Source organism: Fukomys damarensis, unplaced genomic scaffold, assembly GCF_012274545.1.
Source record: "Fukomys damarensis isolate Sample0158 unplaced genomic scaffold, DMR_v1.0_HiC HiC_scaffold_38, whole genome shotgun sequence".
Lineage (NCBI taxonomy): Eukaryota > Metazoa > Chordata > Mammalia > Rodentia > Bathyergidae > Fukomys > Fukomys damarensis.
The window spans coordinates 74,403,750-74,428,642 of NW_022900950.1; the positions used below are offsets into that span (position 1 = coordinate 74,403,750).

General features: G+C 36.2%; 1 protein-coding gene across 5 annotated transcripts in view; it reads left to right on the forward strand.

Moving 5' to 3' along the window:
• Positions 1–29: 29 nt before the first annotated feature.
• Positions 30–24,893, forward strand: part of Arfip1 (ADP ribosylation factor interacting protein 1) — a 120,135-nt gene continuing 95,271 nt past the window's right edge. For 3 of the 5 annotated variants that reach the window (XM_010627925.3, XM_010627927.3, XM_010627929.3), the window contains exons 1-2: positions 30–305; positions 18,343–18,419. In XM_010627925.3, the coding sequence (XP_010626227.1) occupies positions 18,345–18,419 (75 nt within the window). In that variant the 5' untranslated portion in view covers positions 30–305; positions 18,343–18,344. The remainder of the gene's footprint in view (positions 306–18,342; positions 18,420–24,893) is intronic. The other 2 variants (XM_010627926.3, XM_010627928.3) reach the window with 2 other exon arrangements.

The following is a 24,893-nucleotide window of genomic DNA, read 5'->3' on the forward strand; positions in this document are numbered from 1 at the left end:
GGCTGTCCAGGGCTAAGGCTAAGGACAGCGCTACTTCCGGCCTCCTCACTTCCGGCTTCGCGTCGCAACGTGCTGGTTCTGGGGGCCGGGCTGGGAGGCCGCCGGCGCCAGCGTCCTCGGGGTTGGTCCGTGTGAGCCTGTGACTGCTGTGGCTGCTCCTGCCCCAGGATCCGAGGTGCGTGGGGGAGGGGAAGGGGGAAAAAGTCCGGTCGCGTTTCCGCTCCCTTCTCGCCAGGTTGAGGCCACTCCGGAGAGCAGCGGCAGGGAGAACCCTGCGCCGGAGAGCAGCCTGGTCCCGCAGACAGGGGAGGGCGGGGCGGGCGGGCTGGGCGGGGGGGGGTGGGGGGGAAGGCCAGCGGCCGGGCACGCTGCTCCTGCTTCGCAGCTCCGGGCTCGCTGGGCGCTTGTGTTCTCAGTGTGTGCTCTGTCCACCCAGGCATTGCGCCTGCGGTTTTCGCCCCTGCGCACCCCCTGTCCCTCGTGGTCCCCTGGAAGCAGGACAGAGGAGGGACTGGACCGGCCCCGCTGGGCGGCACCCGCGGCTTGGCCTGCGTCGGATGAGAAGAGGTCCAAATACTGAGTGACGGAACCGACCACCTTCGCGTTTGGGGGCAGCCCTCGTTTCTCTCCTCGCTGCGTCCCCCACTTCCTTCGCGCTGGCGGGGGAGGGCGGTCGTGGTAGTCCCTCCGAGAGGCTCCGCTGGCCGCGGTGCAGGGAGGAGCCTCGCCCATGAAATGTCCCGAGCCTGACTGAGGACGTCCAAGGAATGCTAGAGTTGTGGCCGTGACTTCTGGCTCGTTCCTCTTTGCCAAGTAACCGCTGCCTACGTGTCTAGGACAGGGAAAGAGTCGGGGGCTTTTTAAAAACAAGTTTTAGACGCTACATTTTCCCCTCTTAACTTTTATTACTGCTTCCCTCACTTTGTTCTTATCTTCCTCTTGTTCCTTTTGATGTCAGAAATTGGCGCCTTCCTCTTCCCGTAGATCGTTTTGGCACCCTCTTCTCTCCTTTATTTTCTTCTAGTTTGAAGCATATTTACTTAATTTTGTTTGATAAGAAAAAAGGAAGAGTTGCAGGAGTTTTCATCAACCTGTTCTTTCACCTGCAAGGGTGTGTTCCCGTTTGTCATTTAATTAACTGCATTGATTTAGAAAGGTGCGCCCCATTGATTGCATGCTCAGTCACCTTTCTGTTTAAGGCTGCAGGAATTAGGCATTTTATTACTGCTCTTTCAGAGGAAGTACATTGTAGGCTACATATATTTTTCTTTGGTTTTTCCTGTTTTTTGTTTGTTTCGTTTTCCTTAATGTGATCAAGCCCCTCCCCTAACTAGAAAGTCTAACACCTAGGAAAACAAAATATTTTTATTCTTAGCTTATTTTTGGATTAAAATATACTTAAGTTACTTTGGTTCCGTTTCAAATTGATGAATTAGTTTTCCTTGAATTGTGATTTGCCTTAATCCTGGGCTGTGACTTGGGGTCTAGTGTCTAAGCCTCAGTGACTTTCGAGGGTCTTCATTCCCACCCCTATAATTATATGCCAAAATGTTTAAGTGCATTTCTTTCCTCAAGGGAGAATGACCTTTTGTTATTTTAAAATCAAATTATCAAAAGAGATATATAGTGTCCAGAGAGATTCAAAACTACTTATTAGATTGTGCCTTGTTGATGTTTATGAAAACTTTTTGGGGTATGTGTGTGGCTGTTGTTTCTCCAAACTGTAAATGGCTTGTTTGGGGTCAAGAGCAGTAGAATGCAAGGATTATAACTTGATACCGAAACCTTCTCTTCAATACTTTAGTATTTCTAAATTCCTTCCTAGACATACTGAAGGAAGTGATAGTGTCAATTTATTTAGTTCGTGATTTGTGGTTTTGAGGTTTCTTTTTAGGGTTGACTGTGGCCAGTGCTCTGGCAATTGTGTGGATTTTGTAAAATGATATGTTTATCATTATTCAATACATACTAAGTATCACCAATCCACTAGGTACAATTCAACGTAAAAATTTAAATTTTGATTGTAGTTGGCTCTCGTTTTCTTGTTTTTCACTTGAGCCATCTACTTTATATTTTGGTTTTACTAGGAATGACAAATAAGATGTTTCAGTTAAGATGGTGTGGTCCTTAAGCATCATCTCAAACTTCTCTTTCTCTCCATTCTGTATTAGATATTTTAATGATTGCTTCTCTTTTGTAAATAAGAATCTTTTCAAACTTATTGTATGTTTTAGGGCATATATTTGGTTACTGGCTTGGTTGTGAAGTGTTATTTGAAGGCTGAAGTTCTAAAAGTTTGAAGGTTGTTTCATAGAGTTTTAAAATTTGAAGGAACCTATTACAGCTCAACATAACCTCTCTGAAGTAACCAGTTTTTTTTTTTGTTCACAAAATAAAATAATTTTCCCTTTGTGTAGCATCCTCGCTTGGGGGAGCAATGGACATAATTTTGTGAAGAATAAATTATGCTAAATTAGTTTTCTTTTAAGGTAGTGGCAAGTTCAGAAGATAAATTTTATCTAACACCATAATGACAACTACATTTGTTTATATTGTAAACTGTTTGTCAGACATTATGCTCAGTACTTTACATGAATATCTTAATACTAATTCTCCTAGCAACCTTAGAAGACAGCAAGACCCCACATTTCTATAGATGAAGAGATTGAAACTCAGTGATTGAAACTAAAGTAATATGCTCAGACTTACACTGGTGGAGCCAGAATTTGATCCCAGGTGTCTGATCCTATAGTTTACTGTATACCCCTTGTATTAGTCTCTGGTTGCTGGGACAAAATACTGACATTCACAATTTAAAGGAGGACAGGTTGATTTTGGCTCACAGTTTCACTGAGTTTCTCCAAGGCAGAAACAGCATGGTGAGAAGGCAAGGTGGAGGAAAGCTGCTCATGCTGTCGTGGTCAGAAAGAAGAGAGAGAAGAGATAGGTCTAGGACAAGAATATACCCTTCAAGATCATGTCCCTAGTTTTAATAGCACATTTATCTATGAGCTCATCTGTGGATGTACCAGTTAATGAGTGTGGTGCTCCCATGATCCAGTCACCCTCCAAAGCCCTGCCTCTGAACATGAGACTTCGGAGACATTTTAGATCTAAACCATAGCATAGCTTCTGTTCTACTTCCATTGGGATTAGACATTAGTAGACAGTAAACTGTTTTAGGCATTAAACAAAGGTCCTTTCCTTTATAACTCTTCAGTGGATGAACACCTAGTTAAATGTCATACTAAGAAGTATGATAAAAGGAAGCAACTTTAAGACGGGCCTGGTGGTGCACACCTGTAATCCCAGCACTTGGGAGGTTGAGGCAGGAGGATCACTGTGAGTTCGAGACCAGCCTGGGCTACATAGTGAATTCCAGGTCAGTCTCAACTACATAGTGAGACCCTGTCTCAAAAAGAAAAAAAAAAAAAAAAAGAAGCAACTTTGGAGGAGGCTTATAAAGTAGTAGTAAAAAGGGTTTTCCCGTGGAAACGGATATGTGTGTGTGTGTGTGTGTGTGTGTGTGTGTGTGTTTTGAGGAGTGGAAAATATGAACATAATTTTATAAGAATAAACTTGACATCATAAGAATATGGGAGCATAAATAACAATGATAAATTTGGGATGGGAGAAGGAGCAAATTCAACAGGGAATTTAAGGTAATATAGCTATGGATGAACAACAGGATTTGTCAAATTAGAAGATGAGTTGTTCCACATACTACGGAAGATGATGACATGTGAAACAAAACGATCTGCAAGTTATCTTCTTCTTGGTTTCTACTAGCATTAGTTATGAAAGCCACTAATAGCTCTTGTAGATTCTCAGCTATACAGTATTCTTTCTCCTCTCTCACTCTATGTATATATACTTTTTTTCTCTTTCCTTCTTTTTTATTCTATCTCTTCATAACTTCTAAACCTTTATCTTAAGATGGGCATAGGTAGGTGTTGTTCATTTCTGTTAGCAGTTGATTCTTGTAAAACATATAGCCTTTTTTGAAATACTTTCTTCCCCTTAACAGATTTACTATTTAAGTGAATACTGTTCTGAGTAAGTAATCTGCTCTGAAATCTACTTCTGGTACTACTGTTAATTCATATTGAGACATACAAAAAGTCTAAGTTTCTTACCTGGTTTTTCTAACGTCTCCTTAGTTATTTGAACCTGAATCTAAATGTGGGTGGGTTTTTAAATTTTATTTTGTTCTTTCTTGGGTGGTGGTGAATACTATTACCATGTTCTTTCTCTCAGCTACTCTCTTTCTCTCTCTGAGCTGTAGACCTGTATATCTTGCTGACTAGTTGACACCCTCCCTTGGGTATCTCAAGTCCAAGAAACCGAAAACTAAACTGATTTCCTTGTCTTCCTTTCCAGACCCTCAAAACGTTGATCTGTTTTCTTTATTCCTTTTTTCAGTTAATGTTTTCATTATAAAATTTAAAAAGTAGGAGTGAACCTTACATCCCTCTCCCTGCTACATCAGATGTGTCAACGTTTTATTCATCTACTTTTTTAATCTTTCCACTACCACCACTTGAGTTTATTACCATCACTGTGCTTGGATATTCTACAGTAACTTCTGTTCTTATTTGCTCACCATTCTTTTAACCCTTCTCTAATTCGTTATGCATTCTAAAGGCACAGTAATTTATTTTGAAACATATCTGACTGACTCTCCTCCCTCCTCCCCTAATCCTTTTATGGCTTTCCCTTGCTTCTAGAGTGAAAATAAAAGTCCCTGACAATGCATAATTCTCCAGCCTTGTTTTCGATGTGTTCTCTGAAACTCCATCTTAGGCCATGCTGGCCTTCTTTAGTCTTCTTTGGCCTTGGCCCTTGCAGTGTTTGCAAGGTTTTTGCACTTGCTTTCTCTGTCTGGGCTATTCTTTCTTCACTTCCACTTCACTTGTTAGCTCCTAGTTAGCCTTCAAACCTCACCTAAAGTTTTGCTTCCTTAGGGAATACTCCTAAAATTAATATTTAACCTCCCAGATTAAAATAATAACATTATATATTTCCATAGTTGCAGTTTATATATCTTTGATAATAAGATTGTCTTTCTCTTCTGTAGTCTGTAAATTGCATGAGGTAGGGGCATCTTGTTTTCTTTTTTGCTCATGATTCCCTAGAACTTAAGATAGTACGTGACACCTGAATATTGACTCATTGAAATTTTAAATTGATGGGATTTCTAAATTATTGTGAAGATAGTATAGAGGTTTCTTTATACACCATTTCCGTCTTTCCTCATTATTGACATATTTCATTAGTATGGTACATGTGTTACAATTAATGAACCATATTGACATATTATTATTAAGTAAAATCTGTTATTTTCATTGCTTCAGTTTTCCCTTCATGCCCTTTTCCCATTCCAGATACCATTTTTCTCTTTAGTCTTCAAATATTCTTTTGGTTTGTCAGTTTCTCAGATTCATTTTTTGATGATAAAGTTGATAGCCGAGGAGCCTACTAGCCAGGTAATTTGTGGACTGTTCTACAGTTGGGATTTATCTGATGCTTTTCTCATGAGTAGGTGGAGTAATGTGTTTGGGGTGAAAGACCATAAAGGTAAAGTGCTATTCCCATACACTTTACTGGCTGTATGACTTAGCACTGTTGATGTTAATCTTGACCACTTGTCTTGAGGTTTGTCAGGTTTGACCACTGTGAAGTTAGTCTTTTTTCCTCCTTCCTTTGTATACTGTACTTTATAAAGTCTCTCTGTGAAGTACATAGTTGACATGAAGTAGGGAACTGTGCTCCACTTCTTAAGGGTGGAGTACGTGTACTTTTTAGGAGTCTTGTATAAGGTAGATTTGTCTCCTCCATTTATTGATTTGTTCAATCATGTGTTTATATCAATATTGACTCTTAAATGCTTATACTTTGTGTTATAATCCCATAGTATTTCATTTTCTTGCTCAAATTGTTCTAGCTTTGGATTCCCTTGACATGTCATTAGAAGATTGGTGTCTGTTATTTTTGTTTTGGTTTTGGTCTTTTGAATACTTTTTTTTTTTAAACTTTGTACTACAACATGCAGCAGCTTCATTTAGTGTGATTCCTGACCTAGTCCTAAAATGAGCCATTTTTCCAAGGAGCTTTCGTTCCTTTTATTGGAGAATGGTGTTAGAAACTGACATTTGGGATCCTGTGTGCTCATTACATCTGGGGTATTATTGCTTCCAGACCCCCTCATGAACAAAGAAAGGAAACACATGTTCGTGCAGTAGCTCATGTTAGTGAGTTAGCACGGTTAGAGATTTTTTATGTGTAATTATCTCTATCTGTAAGAAGCTGTGCTGTTATTTACCATGAGCTTTCTCCCATTGGAAAAAGAATTACCTGTGGATTTTGAGGGAGGTTAATGTGGTATAGTTTCAGGAATTTCATAACAAAACAACTCTTCAATTACCCAATAACCCTTCATAGGTGTAGTACTAAGTAATAGGCAGCCTGTTTGGTCTTGGAATCAGTTGCAGCAACACCATAACTTGGTTGGTTCTTGGTTGGCTTGACTGCTGATGTTCTGGAACTCAGCTGGCCATCTGTGGAGAATGAAGCCACAGTCTGCTGAATAATTTAAAGTATATTTATAGCCAGTTTTCTTTTTAGAGAGTAATTCAGTTTTTGTTTTTGTGTATTTTGTTTTGGTTCTGGGGATTGAACTCTGGTCCTTGAGCTTGCAAGGCAGGCGGCGGAACCACTGAGCTAAATCCCCAGCCCAAGAGACTAATTTAGTTTTAAGAGTCTTATCATTTTACTTATTAGTTTGTCTGCAGCAGAATCTGAATGTGGAGCATAAGGATGTCAAACAGTTGATTTTGATACTTACTAAAAATTGATTGTGGGGTTGAGCATAGTTGAGTATTAGATTGACTTTTAAGTTGTTCCTTTTTCCTACATATAATTAAGAATTCACTATATTTGATCAAGGCTTTCTGCTAATTCTGAAATTTTATTAACTTGAAAATAAATTCAAATTATGAAATCCAAACTAGCTGTACTCTTTCTATGTATTCACAATTGAGAAAAGATAGACTTACTGCAATAGATTTCCTTTGAGAATGAAAGAAATAGGGGCATTTTCTTTATTTGTTAGCATGGTCACCATTCTGTGGAATATGAAAGATGAAGGAATCTAAAGACACTAAACAAGGTCAGATCAAAGCAAACCTGAGTCTTGCTACTCTGCAATGTTAGTGTTGTGTATTTAGTGTTAAGCATTGTTCTTGCCTCACCAGTCAGAACTCCTTGATGCACCTAACATGTTATTATTTATAGTACTTTTCAAACTTTTAAAAACTAACACACTCCTATGAAAAGTAATTCTGGAGACATTTCTTTGAAGACTCATATTTTATTACAAAATCAGTACATTTCTTTGAAGAATTATGGATATTGTTTTATTCAACTGAATTTTGCTTTGAATTCCATAACGTATTTTTTTTTAACTGAAAAAGAATCTAAATTCATATTCCAGGATGAGGAGTAATATACACTATATACTGTTTATGTCTGCCCTGTTTACATCGGCCTTCCTGTGACTTGGATATACAATTTTCAGACCTCTCATGTTATAGAGAACCTTAATTTGATGAGTTCAGCAACAATTAATTTGATAAGTTCAACATTGACATTATAGACATTTTCATATTAGATGTCTTAAGTCTTTAAACTCAGTGGCACCTTGCATACTGTAAATGCAGGGATATTTTTGTTTTTGTTTTTCTGTCATCTATGTAGTCTTCTGTTTTTAGATTTGGGGACCTGGTAAATCTAGTACCTCTTGATCTGTCTTCCCAGTGTCCTAAGTAGACTGTAAATTCATTTAAGAGTTATAGGGGATGGCCAGGCATGGTGGTACACACCTGTAATTCCAGCACTCAGGAGGTTGAGGCAGAGGAATTGCTGAAGTTCCAGGCCACACTTGGCTGCATAGTGAGTTCAAGCCTGATATACATCAAGACCCTCTCTCAAAAACAAACAAGATAAACAAAGAAGAGTTGTAAGGTATAAAATTCTTCTGCATTAAAAGTTCTTATATGTATCCCTCTGGACTATTCAATGTTTCTGAAATCAGAAGGGTTTTTTTGTTGGTTTTTTTTGTTTATTTGTTTTTTGATGCAGGGTCTCACTTTGTAGTTCAGGGTCGCCTTGAACTCACTATGTAGCCCAGGCTGGCCTTGAACTCACAGTGATCCTCCTGCCTCAGCCTCCTGAGTGTTGGGATCACAGGTATGTGCCACCATGCCCGGCCAGTAACTTACTTCATGAGAAAGTTGTAAAAAAATTGCCTTCACTTTGTTTCCTTCCATTCCATTGTCCCTACAGTTTCCTTGCTACTTTCATTTTTACCTCAGTGGAAGAGGCTTCCTTCTATTTTAGGGTAATTTCTTTATCCTCATTGAAAATTTCCATTATTTTAAAAATTTTTATTTGTACGTATTTGCTATATGTAATGATCACACTTATCATAGAGAATTTGTACATAGTATATCTTAATTCTTTCTTTCCCATTTCCCTCCTCTCTCTTCCACCCTTCTTCCCCATTTACAAAAGCTTTTCCCCTTTCATTCTCTTTTTAAATCCTCTTTTCCCTGCCTTCCCTTCCCTCTCCCGCTCCTTGGTTCCCCTTCCCATTTGAACATGTTCTTCCTACTTTCTAATATCTGTCTTCTGTTTTGCTCCTTATTTACCCTTTAGATTTCTCTCACAAGAGAAAGAATGTGATATTTAAATTTTTGTGTCTGATTTATTTCACTTGAGTATGATCTCGAGATGCATCCATTTACCTTAAAAAATGACTTGTTTATCCTTCTTTATGGCAGAGTAGAACTCCATTGTGTATAAATACTACATTTTTGTTATTCATTCATCTGTTGGTGGTCATATAGACTGTTTCCAAGATTTATCTATTATAAATAGTGCTGCTATAAACATGGGTATGTATATTTCACTGTGGTATGATGTTATTAACTCTTTTGGAAAGATAGCTAGAAGGGGCACAGCTGGATCAAATGAAACCTCTAGTTTTAGTGTTTTGAGGAGCCTCCATACTGATTTCCGTGGTGGTTACCAATTTACACTCCCACCAACAATGTAGAAGGATTCCTTGCTTTTGCTATTCTAGGTCTCTTCTGATTCCATATGAATTTTAGGATTTTTTTTTTATAGTTTTCTGAGGTATGCTATTGGTATTTTGATCAGGATTACATTAAATCTGTATAACAGTTTTTGGAAATATGGCCATTTTCACTGTATTAGTTCTGCCTATCCAAGACAGAGGATATCTTCCATTTTCTGATATCCTCTTTGATCTCCTTTTTCAAAGTACTATAGTTTTTCAATGTGTAGTTTTCACTTCTTTTATTAGATTGATTCCTAGTATTTCATTTTTCTTATTCTATTGTGAAAGGTGTTGTTTTCCCTAATTGCTCTCTGAGTGAGTTTGTTATTTGTGTACAGGAATGCTACTGATTTTTTTTATTGTAGACTTTATGCTCAGGTACACTGTTGAATTTGTTTATGAAATCCAGGAGTCTTTTGGTGGAGTTTTTGGGGTCTTCTATGTAGAGTATCATGTCATTTGCAAATGACATTTTAACTTCTTCCTTTCCTATCCTTATTCCTTTTATTCCTTTTGTCTAATTGCTCTGGCTCTTGTTTCCAGAACTACTGAATAGGAATAGTGATAGTGGACATCCTTATCTTCCTGATTTTAGAATGAAAGTTTTCAATTTTTGACTATTTAATTATGTTGGCTGTTGGTTTGTTGACTTTTATCAGATTGAGATAAAGACCATTTACTCCAATTTTCTGTAGGGTTTTTATCATGAATTGGTGTTGGACTTTGTCAGATGCTTTTTCTGTGTCTATTGAGATGATCATGTGGTTTTTGTCCTTGGTTCTGTTAATGTGACATATTATACTTATTGATTTGCATTTGTTGGACCATCCCTGCATCCCTGGGATGAATCCTACTTGAGCATGGTGTATTACTTCCTGATGATTTGCTGCATTCTGTTTGCTAGTATCTTATTGAAGATATTTGCATCTATGTTCATTAAGTAGATTGGCTGTAGTTCTCATTTTCAATTGGATCCTTCTTAGTATTGGGGTAATGCTTGCTTCCAGGAATGACTTTGTTAATGACTTTGTTGCTTCCAGAAATGACTTTCGTTTTTGTTAAAGCGTTTAAGGAGTAATGGCATTAGATCTTATTTAAAGTTCTTATACAATTCAGTAGTGACTCCCTCAGGACCTGGGCTTTTTTTTGTTGGTAATTTTTAAAGTTACTTCTTCAGTTTCAGTGACTGATATTGGATTATTTAGAATTTTTATGCCTTCTTGATTCAAATTTGGTAATGAATCTGTCTATTTCTTCTGACCTTTCCATCTTATTAGAATACAGGTTCTCAAGTAGGTGTTGATGATTTTCTGGATTTCTGCAGGATCCGTTGTGATTTTGCCCCTTTCATTTCTTGTGAGGATTTGGGTTTTTCTTTCTTTTCTTTGTTTTTCTTTCTTTCTTTTTTTTTTTTTAATAAGGTTGGCTAAGGATTTCTCTTTTATTTAATCTTTTAAAGAATTAACTCTGATTCATTGATTCCTTGTATTGTTCTTAGTCTCAATTGTATTAATTTCTACCCTGATCTTTTTAATTTCCTTCCTCATTTGAGCTGTGGATTTAACTCTTTTTCTAGAATCTTGAGGTTCAACATTAAGTTATTTATTTGAGCTTGCTCTGTTTTTCTGATGTGGGAATTCACTGCTATAAATTTCCCTGGTAAGACTGCTTTCATTGCACCCTGTAAGTTTGGGTATGTTGTATCAGCATTATTGTTTAATTGTAAATACCTTCTGATTTCTTCTTTAATTTCATCCGTTACCTATTATTTTTCTGGAGGGTATTATTTAATTTCTATGTGTGCATCCAGTTTTTGTGGTTTCTTTTGCCAATGATTTCTAATTTCATTATACTATGATCTATTAATATGCATGGGATAATTTCAATTCCTTTGCATGTACTTACTCATGTTCTATGTACTAGTATGTGATCTATTTTGGAGAAAGTCCATTGTGCTGCTGAGAAGAGTGTTATTCTTTTGCTGCAGGGTGAAACGCTGTACATTTCTACTAAGTCCATTTGTTCAAAGACTTGGTTCACTGCTGGTATTTCTTCATTGATTTTTTTTTTTTTTTTTTTTTTTTCTAGTAGATCTGCCTATGTTGAAGTTCCCCCATTACAATTGTATTAGTGCTTATGTGATTTTCCATATTCATTAGTGTTTGTTTTATGAAGTTGAGTGTGCTGATACATGGTGCATATATATTTATAATATCTCTTCCTCTTGGATTGTTCCTTCAGCAGGTATGTAATGACCTTGTTTGTCTTTTCTGATCAGTCTTGACTTGAAATCCACTTTGTCTGCAAGTAGAATGGCTACCCCGCTGCTTTTTTCCAGGTTCCTGTTACATGGAATATTGTTTTCCAACCTGACTTTCAGTCCATGAATTTCTTTTTGAGTTAAATGTGTTTCTTGTATGCAACACATTGTTGGATCTTGCTGCTTAATCCATTCTGCCAGTCTGTTTCTTTTGATTGGTGAATATCTTTCAGAACTTTTTGGAGTGCTGGAGTGGTAGTCATGCATTTCTTCAGGTGTTCTTTATCATGGAAGTGTATTTCCTTCCCAATCAATTTTAGAAAATAATTTTGTTGGGTACATCAGTCTGGGCTAGAGGTTGTTTTATTTTAGGGCTTGATATAATTCTCTCCTTCATTTAAGGGTTTGTATTGAGAAGTCTGATATGATTCTGATAGATTTTCCCTTACAGGTGATTTGTTTATTTTCTCTATCAGCTTTTAATGTTTTGTTCTTGTGGTAAATTTCTGGAATCTTGACTATTATATGCCTTGGTTTGGTTTTTTCCCCCCTGATCATAGCTATTTAGAGTTCTCTATGTGCTTCACTTTTCTATATGTCAAATTCCCTTTCCATGTTTGGAAAGTTTTCTGGTATTCCATGAACAAATTTTTAGGTTTGTTCTATCTTCTGATTTTTCATTGATTCCAATTAATCTTATATTATTCATTTTCGCATCATCTACCAGAGTTGGATCAATTTTTTTGTGGTCCCTTGCTGTTTTTAGGAAGTCTTTTGGGCCAGGGATTCTGCTGCTTGCCTCACAAGCACAAGGACTCAAGTTCCATCCCTGGTACCAAAAAAAAAAAAAAAGTTTTTCATTTGATAACCAACCACAACCCTGTCTTCTAGATTCTTCATTTTGTCCTCTCGTTGATTAATTCTGCTGTGTATACTTTCAATAGAATTTTTAATTTCCTGGATATCTATTTGAATCTGTTTTATGGCACCCAGTTCTTTCCTGTGTTAGGCATTCATGGTTTTCATGTCTTTCTTAAACTCTATTTTTAAAAAATCTGTATTGTTTTACTAACCATTTCCTTCATTATGGTCATCGTCTCTTTAACTATTTGTAATTATTTCTGTTTTGTTTTTGTCAAGAAAGTTATGCATTTGTTTTGTTACTTCTGCTACTACCATTTTAGAAATTTCATCTGAAATAGGAACAACAAAAAAAGACCAATAACAAAAGAAGAAAAAAAGAAATTTCTCTGTGATTTCAAGCCTGTGGTTATCTTCTGGGGTCTACAGTTTTGTGGCAATGTCCAATTCAAGGTGTTACAGTGGACCCTTGAGTTTTGACCAGCCTGACATATGAATAACTTGGGTTAGGACCATAATTTTAGTTTTAACTTATGAATAAAGTCTTGAGTTGTGTTCTGAATGCCAGCTGCTTGTGCTTGCATAAGGTCTCAGATACAGATTTAACCTTAGAGAGTTCTGGAAGGAACATTACAACATCCTTTCCTGTGTGTGGTTAATTGAGAAATCCTGGGCCAGTGTCTGTCTAAAGAACTGAGATCTGCCTGTATACAAGAGAGACTTCGGAGGCTGTGTTCAGAAGCCTGAGCCTTCATTGACAAATTTGAGTTACAACCAGCCCTCGAGAATGAATTGAGTTCGTAAGTCAAGGGTCCACTATACTCTGCTGTCACTGGTAGATGAGGGAGGCAATCAAATCCCAGTTCCATTCTGGAAAATATCAGCAAGCTGGCAGTAGGATTAGGTTGGTGTGCCAGTTTGAGAATTTCAAATCCAAAAAAATTCAGGCTGAACCTGGCCTCTGGTTGTGGGAGTGAGGCCTGAGTTGTTTAGCTTTTAACACTCTGTATGTCTCTTTCCATCCAGCCTGATCATGGCTCCCTGACAATGAACATCTCCCGTGGTTGTCCCTTACTCAGTAACTTTGGGAGTTTAACACTGGAAGTGCAGAGGACCATAATATTGATTATGCCCAAAGCAGGCTGTGAAGAGTTAATCCCACCATCGGTTTGTTTATAGAAGTGAGTCTGGCCAAAGCCTACTTGCCAAGGTCAGAGTAACTTGTTCCCACAACTAAAACCTTAAGATTAGGACAGTGTTCTAATTACAACCATATATTTTGTCTATCCTGTTCCTAATTCAAGAATGCTTTGTCTTATCCTTTATGAGCCTTTTGTTTTTTTTCATTAAGTTTACTGGTACATTTTAGCTATACAATACAGTTACATTCATCATTGGGAATTTGTTCCTTTACATGATAGATCTTGGTTCTTATATTTTTTCCACATTCCCCTGCCCTCCCTTCACCTCTTCTACCCCTTTCTTTTTACAAAGACTTTGTTTCCATTTCCTTTTCTCATATTTTTTCCATTCCTTTCTTTCCCTCCCACTTTCCCTACCCCTTTAGACCTTTTGTTCCTGTTATACATCCATACTGAATTTAGTTATTTCTCCAAAGTTTCTTACACTTTCCTTGTCTTTGATGACTGTGTCTTTTTCTCCTTTTTCTTTATTCTTTATTGGTACCAGGGATCAAACTTGAGACCTTGAGCTGAGCTTCTGAGGCAGGTGGTGGCACCACTGAGCTGAATCCCTGGCCCTGACTGTGACTTTTGAACTGACTGTTTATAATTTTTCCTAATTTGTGTTTGTCCCATATTTTCATATTATTGGTCTGAAATTATTCATTTTTGGCAAGAATACTACAAAAATGGTGTATCCTTTTTACTGCATCACATTAAGGAATTTATGATTTGGGGTGGGGGGGTTGAGACAGGTTCTCACTATGTAGTTGAGACTGACCTGGAACTCACTGTGTAGCCCAGGCTGGTCTCGAACTCACAGCAATCCTCCTTCCTCAGCCTCCCGAGTGCTGGGATTATAGGTGTGCACCACTAGGGATTTATGATATGGATACATCTGAATACTAGTACAGTGGTGCCTTGGTTCATGAACTTAATTTGTTCCACAATTCTGGAAAAGATGGCTATGTTCATGTTTGTATTCACACAGGAATGATGGCTACAGTCATGTTCATTACCCAATGCAAACAAGGAGTTTGCAAACAAAAACAAAATTTTGCCAAACATTTCTGTTTGTGAACTAAATTGTTCACAAACAAAAGTGTTTGAGGTACCACTGTTCTTGGTCACCTGGGTAAGTTGGTGTGCTGAGTTTTTCACACCACTACAAAGTGAATGTATTTCCCTTGTTAGCTGTCTTGTGAGAATTATTTTGAGACTATAAATTCTGCTCTCTTCAAACTTTTGCCCCCAGTTTTTTGCATCTGTTAAGTGGATCTTGTCTGCTACTTTTGTGATGCTTACCTGTTTTGTAATCCTGTTTTGTTTCTGTTCTTCTACTTGGAGTTCTATTATAAGAAGAGTCCTATTTTTTTCTATTTATTTTTACTTGTTTGCTTATGCCAGTATGGACTCATGAAAGTTTGTTTTATCCTATGCATGTCAATCCACTGTTGTCATTTGTTTTGTTGGTCAATTTATTCCATTTCTGGCTGTTAAGGGCTCATTCAGGCTGACTCATATTTGGACAAGCCTTACCATTTTTTTCCTGTTTTAAAAAATTGCCTTATATTTTGGTATAAGAAGATATTCCAGGCGCATCCAGGATCAACTGCTTTTCTGAAGAGCCTTGGTTTTTTTTATTGGAGTGTGGTGTTTTAGAGAACAAGATCTGGGGACCAAGCATACTTGTTACTGTAGTGTCATTGCTTCTAGGCCCCTCAGTAAACAGAACTAGGAAAATAAACTGATGCATATAGACACACACGTACATTAAAGCCTTGTTTATATTGATACCTCCGATTCTAGCTTGACACCGTAGGATTCCTCTTAGCATTTCTCCTTTGTTTTTTTAAGTTCTTTCTCTGTGAGAAACCAAGTTATCATGATCTGTATTCTATTTCTGTCTCCTTGTCTTCTTCGTAGGGTTACTCATTTATAATGCAATTATGTTCATTTATTAGTGTTTCTATACCATTTTGAGTTCTTACCATATTCTGTTTTTTTTTTAATTATTTGGTTTTTTAAAACCATTTTTTGTTTTTTTTGGTACTGGGGATTGAACTCAAGACCTTGTGCTTGTGAAGCAGGCAGAGGTACCACTGAGCTAAATCCTCTGCCCCCCATTTTTATTTTTTGAAGGATATTTGAAGAATGCTATGACTCTAAGAGTCAGAATTAGTAATAATATATATATTCAGAGACATGTCGCTCTCCTTATGCCTGCTACTCTGTTGTCATTCCTCCATTTTTCCCTTTCTACCCCTTTCCCTTCCCCTTCTGGATAACATATCTCCTTTATTTCTGGTTTCCCTTCCTGTGTTTCTTTTCTTTCATTGAGTACAGGATGTATTTTCCTATATTCCCCTTCATTCTTCCATAGGATAGCTCTTTTCTGGACTTTTAAAAATTAACCGTACAATTGTCCCCCATCTGTGCGGGATACATTCCAGATTCCTCATAGATACCCAGAATCTTGGATAATACTGAACCCTATATGTACTATATTTTTTTTTGTACATGTATATATATGGTAAAGTTTAGTTATAAATTATAAGTACAATAAGAAATAATAAACTATGACAACTATAACAATATACTGCAATATAAATTATATGAATGTGGTCTCTTTCTCAAAATACCTTATGGTATTCATCTTTTCATATAATGGAAGAACTTTGTGCCTTCTCTTTGGCATATTTGAATTGCTAGCACTACTACTCTTGTGCTTTAGGATCATAATAACATGACATAAATGGTATAATTGACCATGTGAAATAGGAAGAAACGAGCTAAAGGTGTAGGGGAAGTGGGAAGAGTAGGGGAAAGGAAATAAGGGAAAAGAAAAAATATGAGAAAATGAAAAAATGGAAATAAAGTTTTTGTAAAAAGGGAAGGGGGGGTGAAGGGAGGGCACGGGTATGCGGAAAAAATGAGAACCAAGACCTGTCATGTAAAAGTACAAGATCCCAATGATGAATGTAGCTGTACTGTATACCTAAAATGTACCAGTAAACTCAATAAGGAAATAAAATAAAATCACATACTTGAACACAAGCATTGTGATACTGCAACAGACAGTTTGACAACAGAGACATTTACTAAGTGATTAGCAGATGGGAAACATCACAGAATAGGGAGTGTATGTGGTGTCGATATGGTGGACAAAGAGGCGATTTATATCGCAGTAGCATGAAGCAGATGTCGAGGGATGTCAGCACACAGCTCAGTGTCATGTAATTTAAAACTTATGAATTATTTATATCTGCAAATTTTCATTTAATATTTTCTGACCACAGTTGATCATAGGAAGTTGAACTGTGGATAGGGGAGGTGGTGCTATATATCCTAGAAATCACTCCATGTCATGAATATTGTCCTTAGTCTCTTTTTCTTTTCACAGTTGCATAGTTTACATGTACCATTGTTTATTCAGTCACCTTCCTATGTATACATGTGGGTTGTCTTTTAAATATTTATAATTTCAAAGAATAATGCCATATGTATGCACTTTTGAAATCACTGGACACTGTCACCCCCTCCAAGAACAGGGGTGTCTGTCCATTGTGCAAGACTTCTTTAGTGTCTTTCAGTCATGCTAAAATTTTCTCATATAAGTTTTGCACATTGTTTGTTCCTAAGTATTTGATCTTTTTTGTTGCTAATTATAAATGGAATTTTTTTTCCTGCTAGTATTTCCCCTTGACTATTGTTTTTGTATAACAAGGCTATTTATTTTTATATCTTACTGCTTTTATTTTGGAATTAGCTTTATTTTTTGTTCTTTGTGGTTTTCAAGTGTAATATTATATCTGTAATGAAGATAGTTTTACTTTTTTTACCTATTATTCCTTTAGTTGATTTCTCTTAACTCTTAACTAGTTGGACTGGTTAATATCTCAGTACAATGTTAAATGGTAACAGAGATGTTGGGCATCTTTCCTTTGTACATGATCTTACTAGAAATGCATCTGTATCTTTCTTTGTTAAATAATAATTGTAAGACTAACATGTGTATATGTATATATTTTGGCCATGTTGAAAAAGTATCTCTTAAATTCTTATTTTCTTGAGTTTAATTTGTAATGAGTGCTGATGCCACATATACTCTTATCTCAGTATATATAGAGAAGTTTATGAATATACAATATATTAATAGATTTCCTAGTTGAAACACTCCTGTACTGACATAACTCCCAATTAGTCACATATTATTTTCTTAGTATGGTTTTGGATTCTGTTTGTAAACACTACATTTTTTTCTCTCCAGTGTATTTCTAGAGTAAAAAAAAGATTTTTTCTGCATTATAGTTTTTAATATAGCATCTTATAATTCTTTGTGTGTCTATCTCTCAGGTTAGATTGAGAGTGCTTTTAGAACCTGAACTATATTTTATTTTTCTTTACCTTTAATACAGAGTATGTCATTTATAGTTGACATTCTCCAAATATTGTTGAATGAATTAGCAGAAATAGGTCATTAAATTGTTATTGAATGGGACCTGAGCATATTGTGTTGCTCTTTGACAGTGAGCTGTCGCATTTGTTTTCAATACTCAAAACTACTGTCCAGTGTTGGAGAAGACTGAGTTTTGCTTTGGAACTAATACTTTGATTTTTATCTGTCAAATCAAGGTGATAATTTGGTCTTTTAAATCGTTCCATATATAAATGATTTTATTAATTATTAATTCTGCATAAATGCTTTTTCTGAATTTTTATTCTAGAATTCATTACCTATTATGATTAATAGATATTCATATATTGTAGATAGCTTTGAAAAGAAAATTCTGACTACAAATAAATTAGTCACCCTGTGGATATTTGTAAGAGTAGAAGTGGGTTGGCACAGCTGTCTTAACTGAATTGTTTAATATATGCCTAACACATTTTACTTTTAGGTATGTCTGACTGCAGCTCTGGTCCGGTTCTTGATGCATCTAAACCAGCCACTGAAGAAGTCAAGTCTAATTCTGAGGTGACTGGGTGGTCTTTATATTGCTTTATAAAGTCATCCCATATCACACTTGAGGCTTCAGACTGTTCAGATTGACTTAGTTTGTCTAAACGGATGCTATTCTATAAATTCTTTTTTATTATAGTAGTCAGAGGCAGAGGTTAAGAAGAGAGATTTCTTTGTAATGGTAAGGAAGTTACACTTGCATCTGAAATTTTAGAGTATGTCTTGTCACATAAAGATGAACATAAAAGCTGTATGTTTTTATTTAAATTTGAAATATGACAATGACTAGAAGTAATGGCATTGGGTGGCTCACATGTAGGCTTATCCACTCCAGTAAGCACTCTGGATATGTCAGCATCCCGTTGTAGAGCCTTTGAAACTACTGAATTTCATCCTTCAGGCTTCCTGAACCTGCCATGATGAAGACTGGGCCTTAAGTATCATTTTTATTTTTTGAGAGTCCACTGGTGATTCTGATACATACCACCAAAGAAGCACTATTCTAGTCATTAGAATAAGGAGAAAGATTCAATGGCTAATTTTTATATTGCATTCAAGTTAATATAGGTGGTTTTTGGAAATGTAACAGTAGTAGTAATATATATATAAATCATAAAGGTTTACTGAGCAGCCCACTCACCTCCTTCCCTCCTTTTTTTTGTTTTTGGTGCTGGAGATTGAACCCAGGGCCTTTGCATTGAGCTACAACCCAGCTCTATTATTTTTTATTTTAAGTTGCCCAGGCTGGGTTTGAACCTACAAGCCTTCTACCTCAGTCTCACAGGCTGCTGAGATTGCAGGCTTGTGCCAGCACATCCAGCTTTCAAGTAGCATTTTAATATTGCCCTACATTGATGTTTTAGAATAATTCACTGTAGTTCAGTTAGGTAACTAAAACAACTTATTTTTCCAATTTTTTATTTTAATTGAACAAATTTAATTTAATCTTCATAGAGTTGGTGACTGGTTTTAGAGGAATTGGTAAGTTTGGGAAATAACATAGGGTCTTTATGTGTGTGGCACAGTACTAGATACATTATTCAGTTGAAACAAGATATTATGAATCTTTGCAACTAGTTTTAACATAGGATTTAGAGCTGGATGATTGATTTTAGTTTTAGTATCAAGTCAAAGATGAGCTGTGTTTGAAAATACGTATTACTTGTAGAGAACTCAGGATTCTTTGTGTTTTAAGACAGTGTGGCTGTTTATCTTTTAGCAAAGCAGTGGTGTAGTTATGTGTCCTGAGAAACCAGAGAATTGTGTATACTGTATCTTAGTTTAGAGATTTGCTTATCTGTGATCAGGTCTCTAAGTCTGTCTGTACTGTTGAGAGAAGATCAAGCAAAATTTGTTTCATGCCAACTATAGGAAAGATTGATAGTCCATCCATGATAGGATTCATAATACTAAATGCAAGTATTCTATTTATAGTTTGCCACTTTGAGTTTCATATTTATGAATGTTGCTATAATAGTGCTGAGCAAAAAATATCCTGCTAGGGAGTAAAGTTAAAAAAACATTGATCTGAAGGAAACCACTGCCAAATAATGGATTGCTCAAATTTGTCTGTAAATTAACATTAAAATCCGTGTTAGGTATTCCCTTTGTTTTAGCCATACCTAAATATGCATTGTCTAGGGGATGTAACAGTAATAATAATAATAATAATAATAATAATAATAATAATAATAACAAAAACAATAATAATGGTAGACCAGGTTTAATGAATATAAACAATTTATGTTCCTGTTGAAAAGCATCAGAGGAGTTTATAGTTAACCAAGTACAAGTTGGGAATATTTTTGTGACTTTAAAATTTTATATATAACATAAATTGTCAATTTGTACAACATGGATTGAACTGAAGATCGTTATGTTAAGTGAAGGAGGCCAAGGACAGAAAGACATGTACCACATGATTTCACCTATACATAGACTCTTAAAAGTTGATCTCTTACAAGTTGAGAGTAAAATGTAGAATGGTGGTAATAGCACTAGAAGCCAGAGATAGAAATGGGAGGGAGGGATGGGGAGATGTTTGTCAGTGGTTACCAAGTTACAGTTTTAGAGGAGTAAGAAGTTCTAATGTGCTATTGTTCTTGGACTGCAGAGTATATGTGTTTTGAAACATCACATGCTACCCTATTAATAATATGTACAACTTTTGTGTTTTTATCAGTGAAGAAATAAATAAAATTCCCCATTAGTCTACTATTTTAAACCTGTTTGTTTTCAAAGTTTGTGGGTCAGATTTTCATGAGTAGAAACACTAGTCAACTTGCCCCGTTCACTGAGAGCCCAGTAGGTGCCAGGCATTATTTAGGTTTTGTATATATTTTTAAAGATTTCGTCTACTGCTGTGATAACACTTTTGGCAGTTGAAATTTTCTCACCATTTTACAGATTGGGCAGTTGAAATTTGGAAGGATTAATGTAGCTATTAAGGAACACAGCTATAATTTGAACCCAAATAAAAATTTTAAAATGACTAAATTTAAGAAACTAAGTAGTATAGAGGTAGAAAAAATTGGGGAAACAAGGTTTTTAAAATGAAAGCAAAGAAGTTATGTTAAGAATTTATTAAAAAAATCAATCATGTGCTTGAGAAGTGGGATTGTAAATATGTATATTTAACTCTGTATAGACCGTGTACCTACCTTGTATAAAAATAATTTTAAAAATTGAATGAAAGGGAGGTAAGATAAGGGAGTCATGAAGTTTTTTGCCTTTTTATTTAAATGAAAGAATTCCAAATAACTCACCTGCAGGCTTTTAGCACAAAAATGCCCATTATACACTGTTAAAATTTACAATTCTGTTGGGAAGAGAAAGTATAATCTCATTTATAATTTTTAAAGATTTCATTTCATGGATGGATTTTTTTGTAGTCTTATTTATCTTCAATTGTATTGAGTTCTATTGTTAGAATAGGTAGCTGCAAAAAGATTATATTCTGAAAGAAAAGCAGTTGACATATATAACCAATTTAAAGTATTCCACTTAAATTACACACTGAGAGCATGTATTATGCAGACACAGATTTTTTTTGTTTATTTTTCTTTTATTGAGGTGGATTTCATAAATAGATGTGTTGAATTACTACTTTTGTTGTACATATTATTTAATAAACTTTAGAGTTGTGTGGCAAAAAAATTTATTATCTTATGTTGGGATTATAGTTTGAATTCTTTATTGCCTGCTACCTCAACCAATCTCTGATATTTAAGAAAAATACACAAGTATTTGCATTCTTTTGTGTAACTCAGAAGTCTAAAAAGTGAATTAGGTACAGATTCTGCATTTAAGGTGCATGCTGATTATTAGAGGAAATTTATAAGTAAATGCTGAATAATAATGCCTTTGAAATAGTGTAGATTATAATGTAGTAATTGTGGCAGTTCACAGGAGTGTCAGTGAGAAAGACAGTGACGGCAGCATTGCTCTGAGTCCTGGGGTATAGGTGGAATTTGAACATGTGAGTGGTAGTCACTGAGCAAAGATAGGGAAAGTGAGTTGAAAAACACGTATGAGGGACTAGAGTAAGTTTGACCGTAGGCCTTTGAAGAAGCAAAATTGAGAGGAATAAGAAAGTCCAGGTCAAGGGAGGATTTTGTGGCAAACTCAGGAGTTGGCTTCTATATTACACAAATTTCAGGGAGGGAGGTAGATAGGTTGAAGATACATGTCATTTTATAATGTAAACTAGTGTTTACTGCTTTGAACATTGTAAGAGGCTAAAGAGTGAGAAGAGTGCTAGTTTGCTTAGATTGGTCAAAGATGGCCCTTCTGAGGAGTTGATTTAAACTTGAATGACATGTGGGAGAGTCATAAGGAAATCTGGGACTAAGAACTTTCTAGACAGGAAACAGCAAGAGAGAACAACAACAACAATAACAACAAAAAAGAATGTGTTTGAGGAACAGTGGAGAGCATGTGATGATGGAAGGGTTGTCAGTGAGGAAACAGGGAGGGAAGTAGTTTAAGAGGGAGCCCGCAGCTAATTGGCGTGGCATTAGAAAGAGAGTGCTAGGCAGAAGTTGAGAAAATTGGAAAGGTTTGAAATGCAGTATTCAGGTAGCAATAGGTGAAAATAGACGTTTGGTGTTGATAGTAATGAAACATTAAAAAATCATAACAAAAAGACAAAATAGTCAACCATTTACCAAATATTTATTATCCAGGTTCAGTAATTATCTAGATTTACTACATTTATTTTATTCTCCATTTGTAGTAACAGGCTTGAGAATTATCTGCTTGTTAAAACCATGAAACCACCAAAGTGGAATAAAGGAGGGAACAGCTATAATGACACTTAACCCTCTCTTGATCATGGTCTACTCTACAAAGGTATAGTGCCCATGGTAACAGTTATGGATTGGAGCAACACTGGTAAATAAAGGATGAATTTTCCTGGTCTAAAAGCTTGGGACCAGAAGTGTTTGAGATTTCAGATATTTTTGGACTTTGGAATATTTACATATACATAATGAGCTATCTTGGGGTTGGGACCCAGGCTAAACACCAAATTCATTTATATTTCATATGTACTTTACATAGCTAGCCAGAAGGTAATTTTATATAAATTGTTAGTGCATCTGTGTTTTGACTGTGACTCAGCACATGACATCAGCCATGTAACTGCATTTGTGGATTTATGTCAGCATTCAGAAAGTTTCAGGCTTTGGAGCATTTTGGATTTTGAAGTTTTGTAAACATTTTTGCTGGTATTGATGGAACTAACTCCAATACTTGTCCTATTTATCTGGAGCTGAAGTTAATTGTAGCATCTTTATGTGGTGCTTTCATGTTGTACAGTACTTTCACGTTCAATTCTCACAATAGCTGTGTGATATATAGATGAATCTATACGTCTAATCTCATTTTATGAGAAGGAAAGTGAAAGTTACAGAACTAAAGTAACTTCTAAAGTTTGAAAAGGGATAGAGCTGGAGCTTAAATCTGTGTCTTTCTGATACCTTGCTAGTTCTCCTAAAACTTCATGCCATAGGGTTTTTGACCTGTGTTGAATTAACACTTTGCTATAATTACATTAAACATTTTTAAAAGGTCATACTTTTATTAGAAATGAAGGCTGTTTCAAAGACTGTTTGGATTATGAGTTTAATAGAATTGCTCTCTCTCTTTTTGTAGGCAAACAAAAATCTGAATAATTTCATCTGACCCAGAAGGCATTAAATAGTTTTGTACTGGAACAAAATATGGTCTATGTTGAGTTGTCTGAAAATACACTAACTAGAACAATTAGAGTGGAATATTTGTGGCTTTCCTCTGTTCTTTCACTCTGTTTACTTTCTTCACTGCTCTTTGTCTGGAATTGACTGAAATGAAAATTTAGCCTTTTAAATTAGAAGAAAATATAATGACTAACAGGACAGAATACCTACTAAACACACATAATCAGTGACCTGAGCATTAGAAATATTTCATAGCTCTTTTTATTGCATTTTAAAATAGCCCTTCTTTTAAAATGTAGCAGATTTAAGAAACTACAAGAACTTTATTCTTATTATTATACCACTTTCGTTTTGCTTTCTCAGTGGTAGATTAAAGAACAATGTTAAATGTGTATTTTAAAAGATAGTTAACTGATTGTGCCAACTGAAGTAAGAAACGCCGAACTGAGTTGGATCTGCCTAGTTCTGGGTGTGACTGAGGGGCTTTATTGAAGACCACCTGCCCTGCGTGTGCCATCAACCCTGGGCTTGCCGCCTGAATGGAGTAAAAGGGAAAGAAAGAAGGAGGGCTCGCTTCTGTGCTTCTCTGTTTCTTCGGAGGAGCTCCAGTCTTCACCTTCACCTTGGATGGCATCCCCTGCCTTCCGGTGCCAACTCTGGACCGACCCTTTGGCCTCTTCCTACAGACTCTCATGGGACACTACAGTGAGCTCCAGGCCTTCAGCTGGATCCCTCCGGTGTCCAGCACACGGCCCTTTCCCATGCTTCCACACTCAGCTCTGCAGGTGGCCACTGCAAGCCAACCTTGTAAATCCTTATGTATTTGTGTATCTTGCATTAAATCTGTTTCTGTAGTAAGCACTGACAGATACAGATTTTGTTACTGGAGTGGCTCTAGAGAAACAGAATTATAAAGATGAAATTATTCAATAGCTTTAGTGGTTCCTGGAATTGCCTGTCTAATTTGATGAGACCTAAAGATGCCATGGTCTCTCCTTCTGATACTGTGAAGAATCCTGGTAATCTTTGATTTGAACTGTTAAAAGTAAAACACAATATAAATTCATCGGATTATCCTAATTCACCACTTGTGTCATGTAAGAAATTTAGCAACTCCATATATAATATTTTTGAGTATTTTTGGCAGAATGGGAAATATAATGATTCCGCCTGGTTGCTCTTAGCATCTCTGGACAAACTAGTGAAGGAAAACAGTGAGCTCAAAACATCCAAGGCAAATCTAAAGTCTTCTGACTGTGAGGACAAACCAGTAAAGGAAAATAAGGAGCTC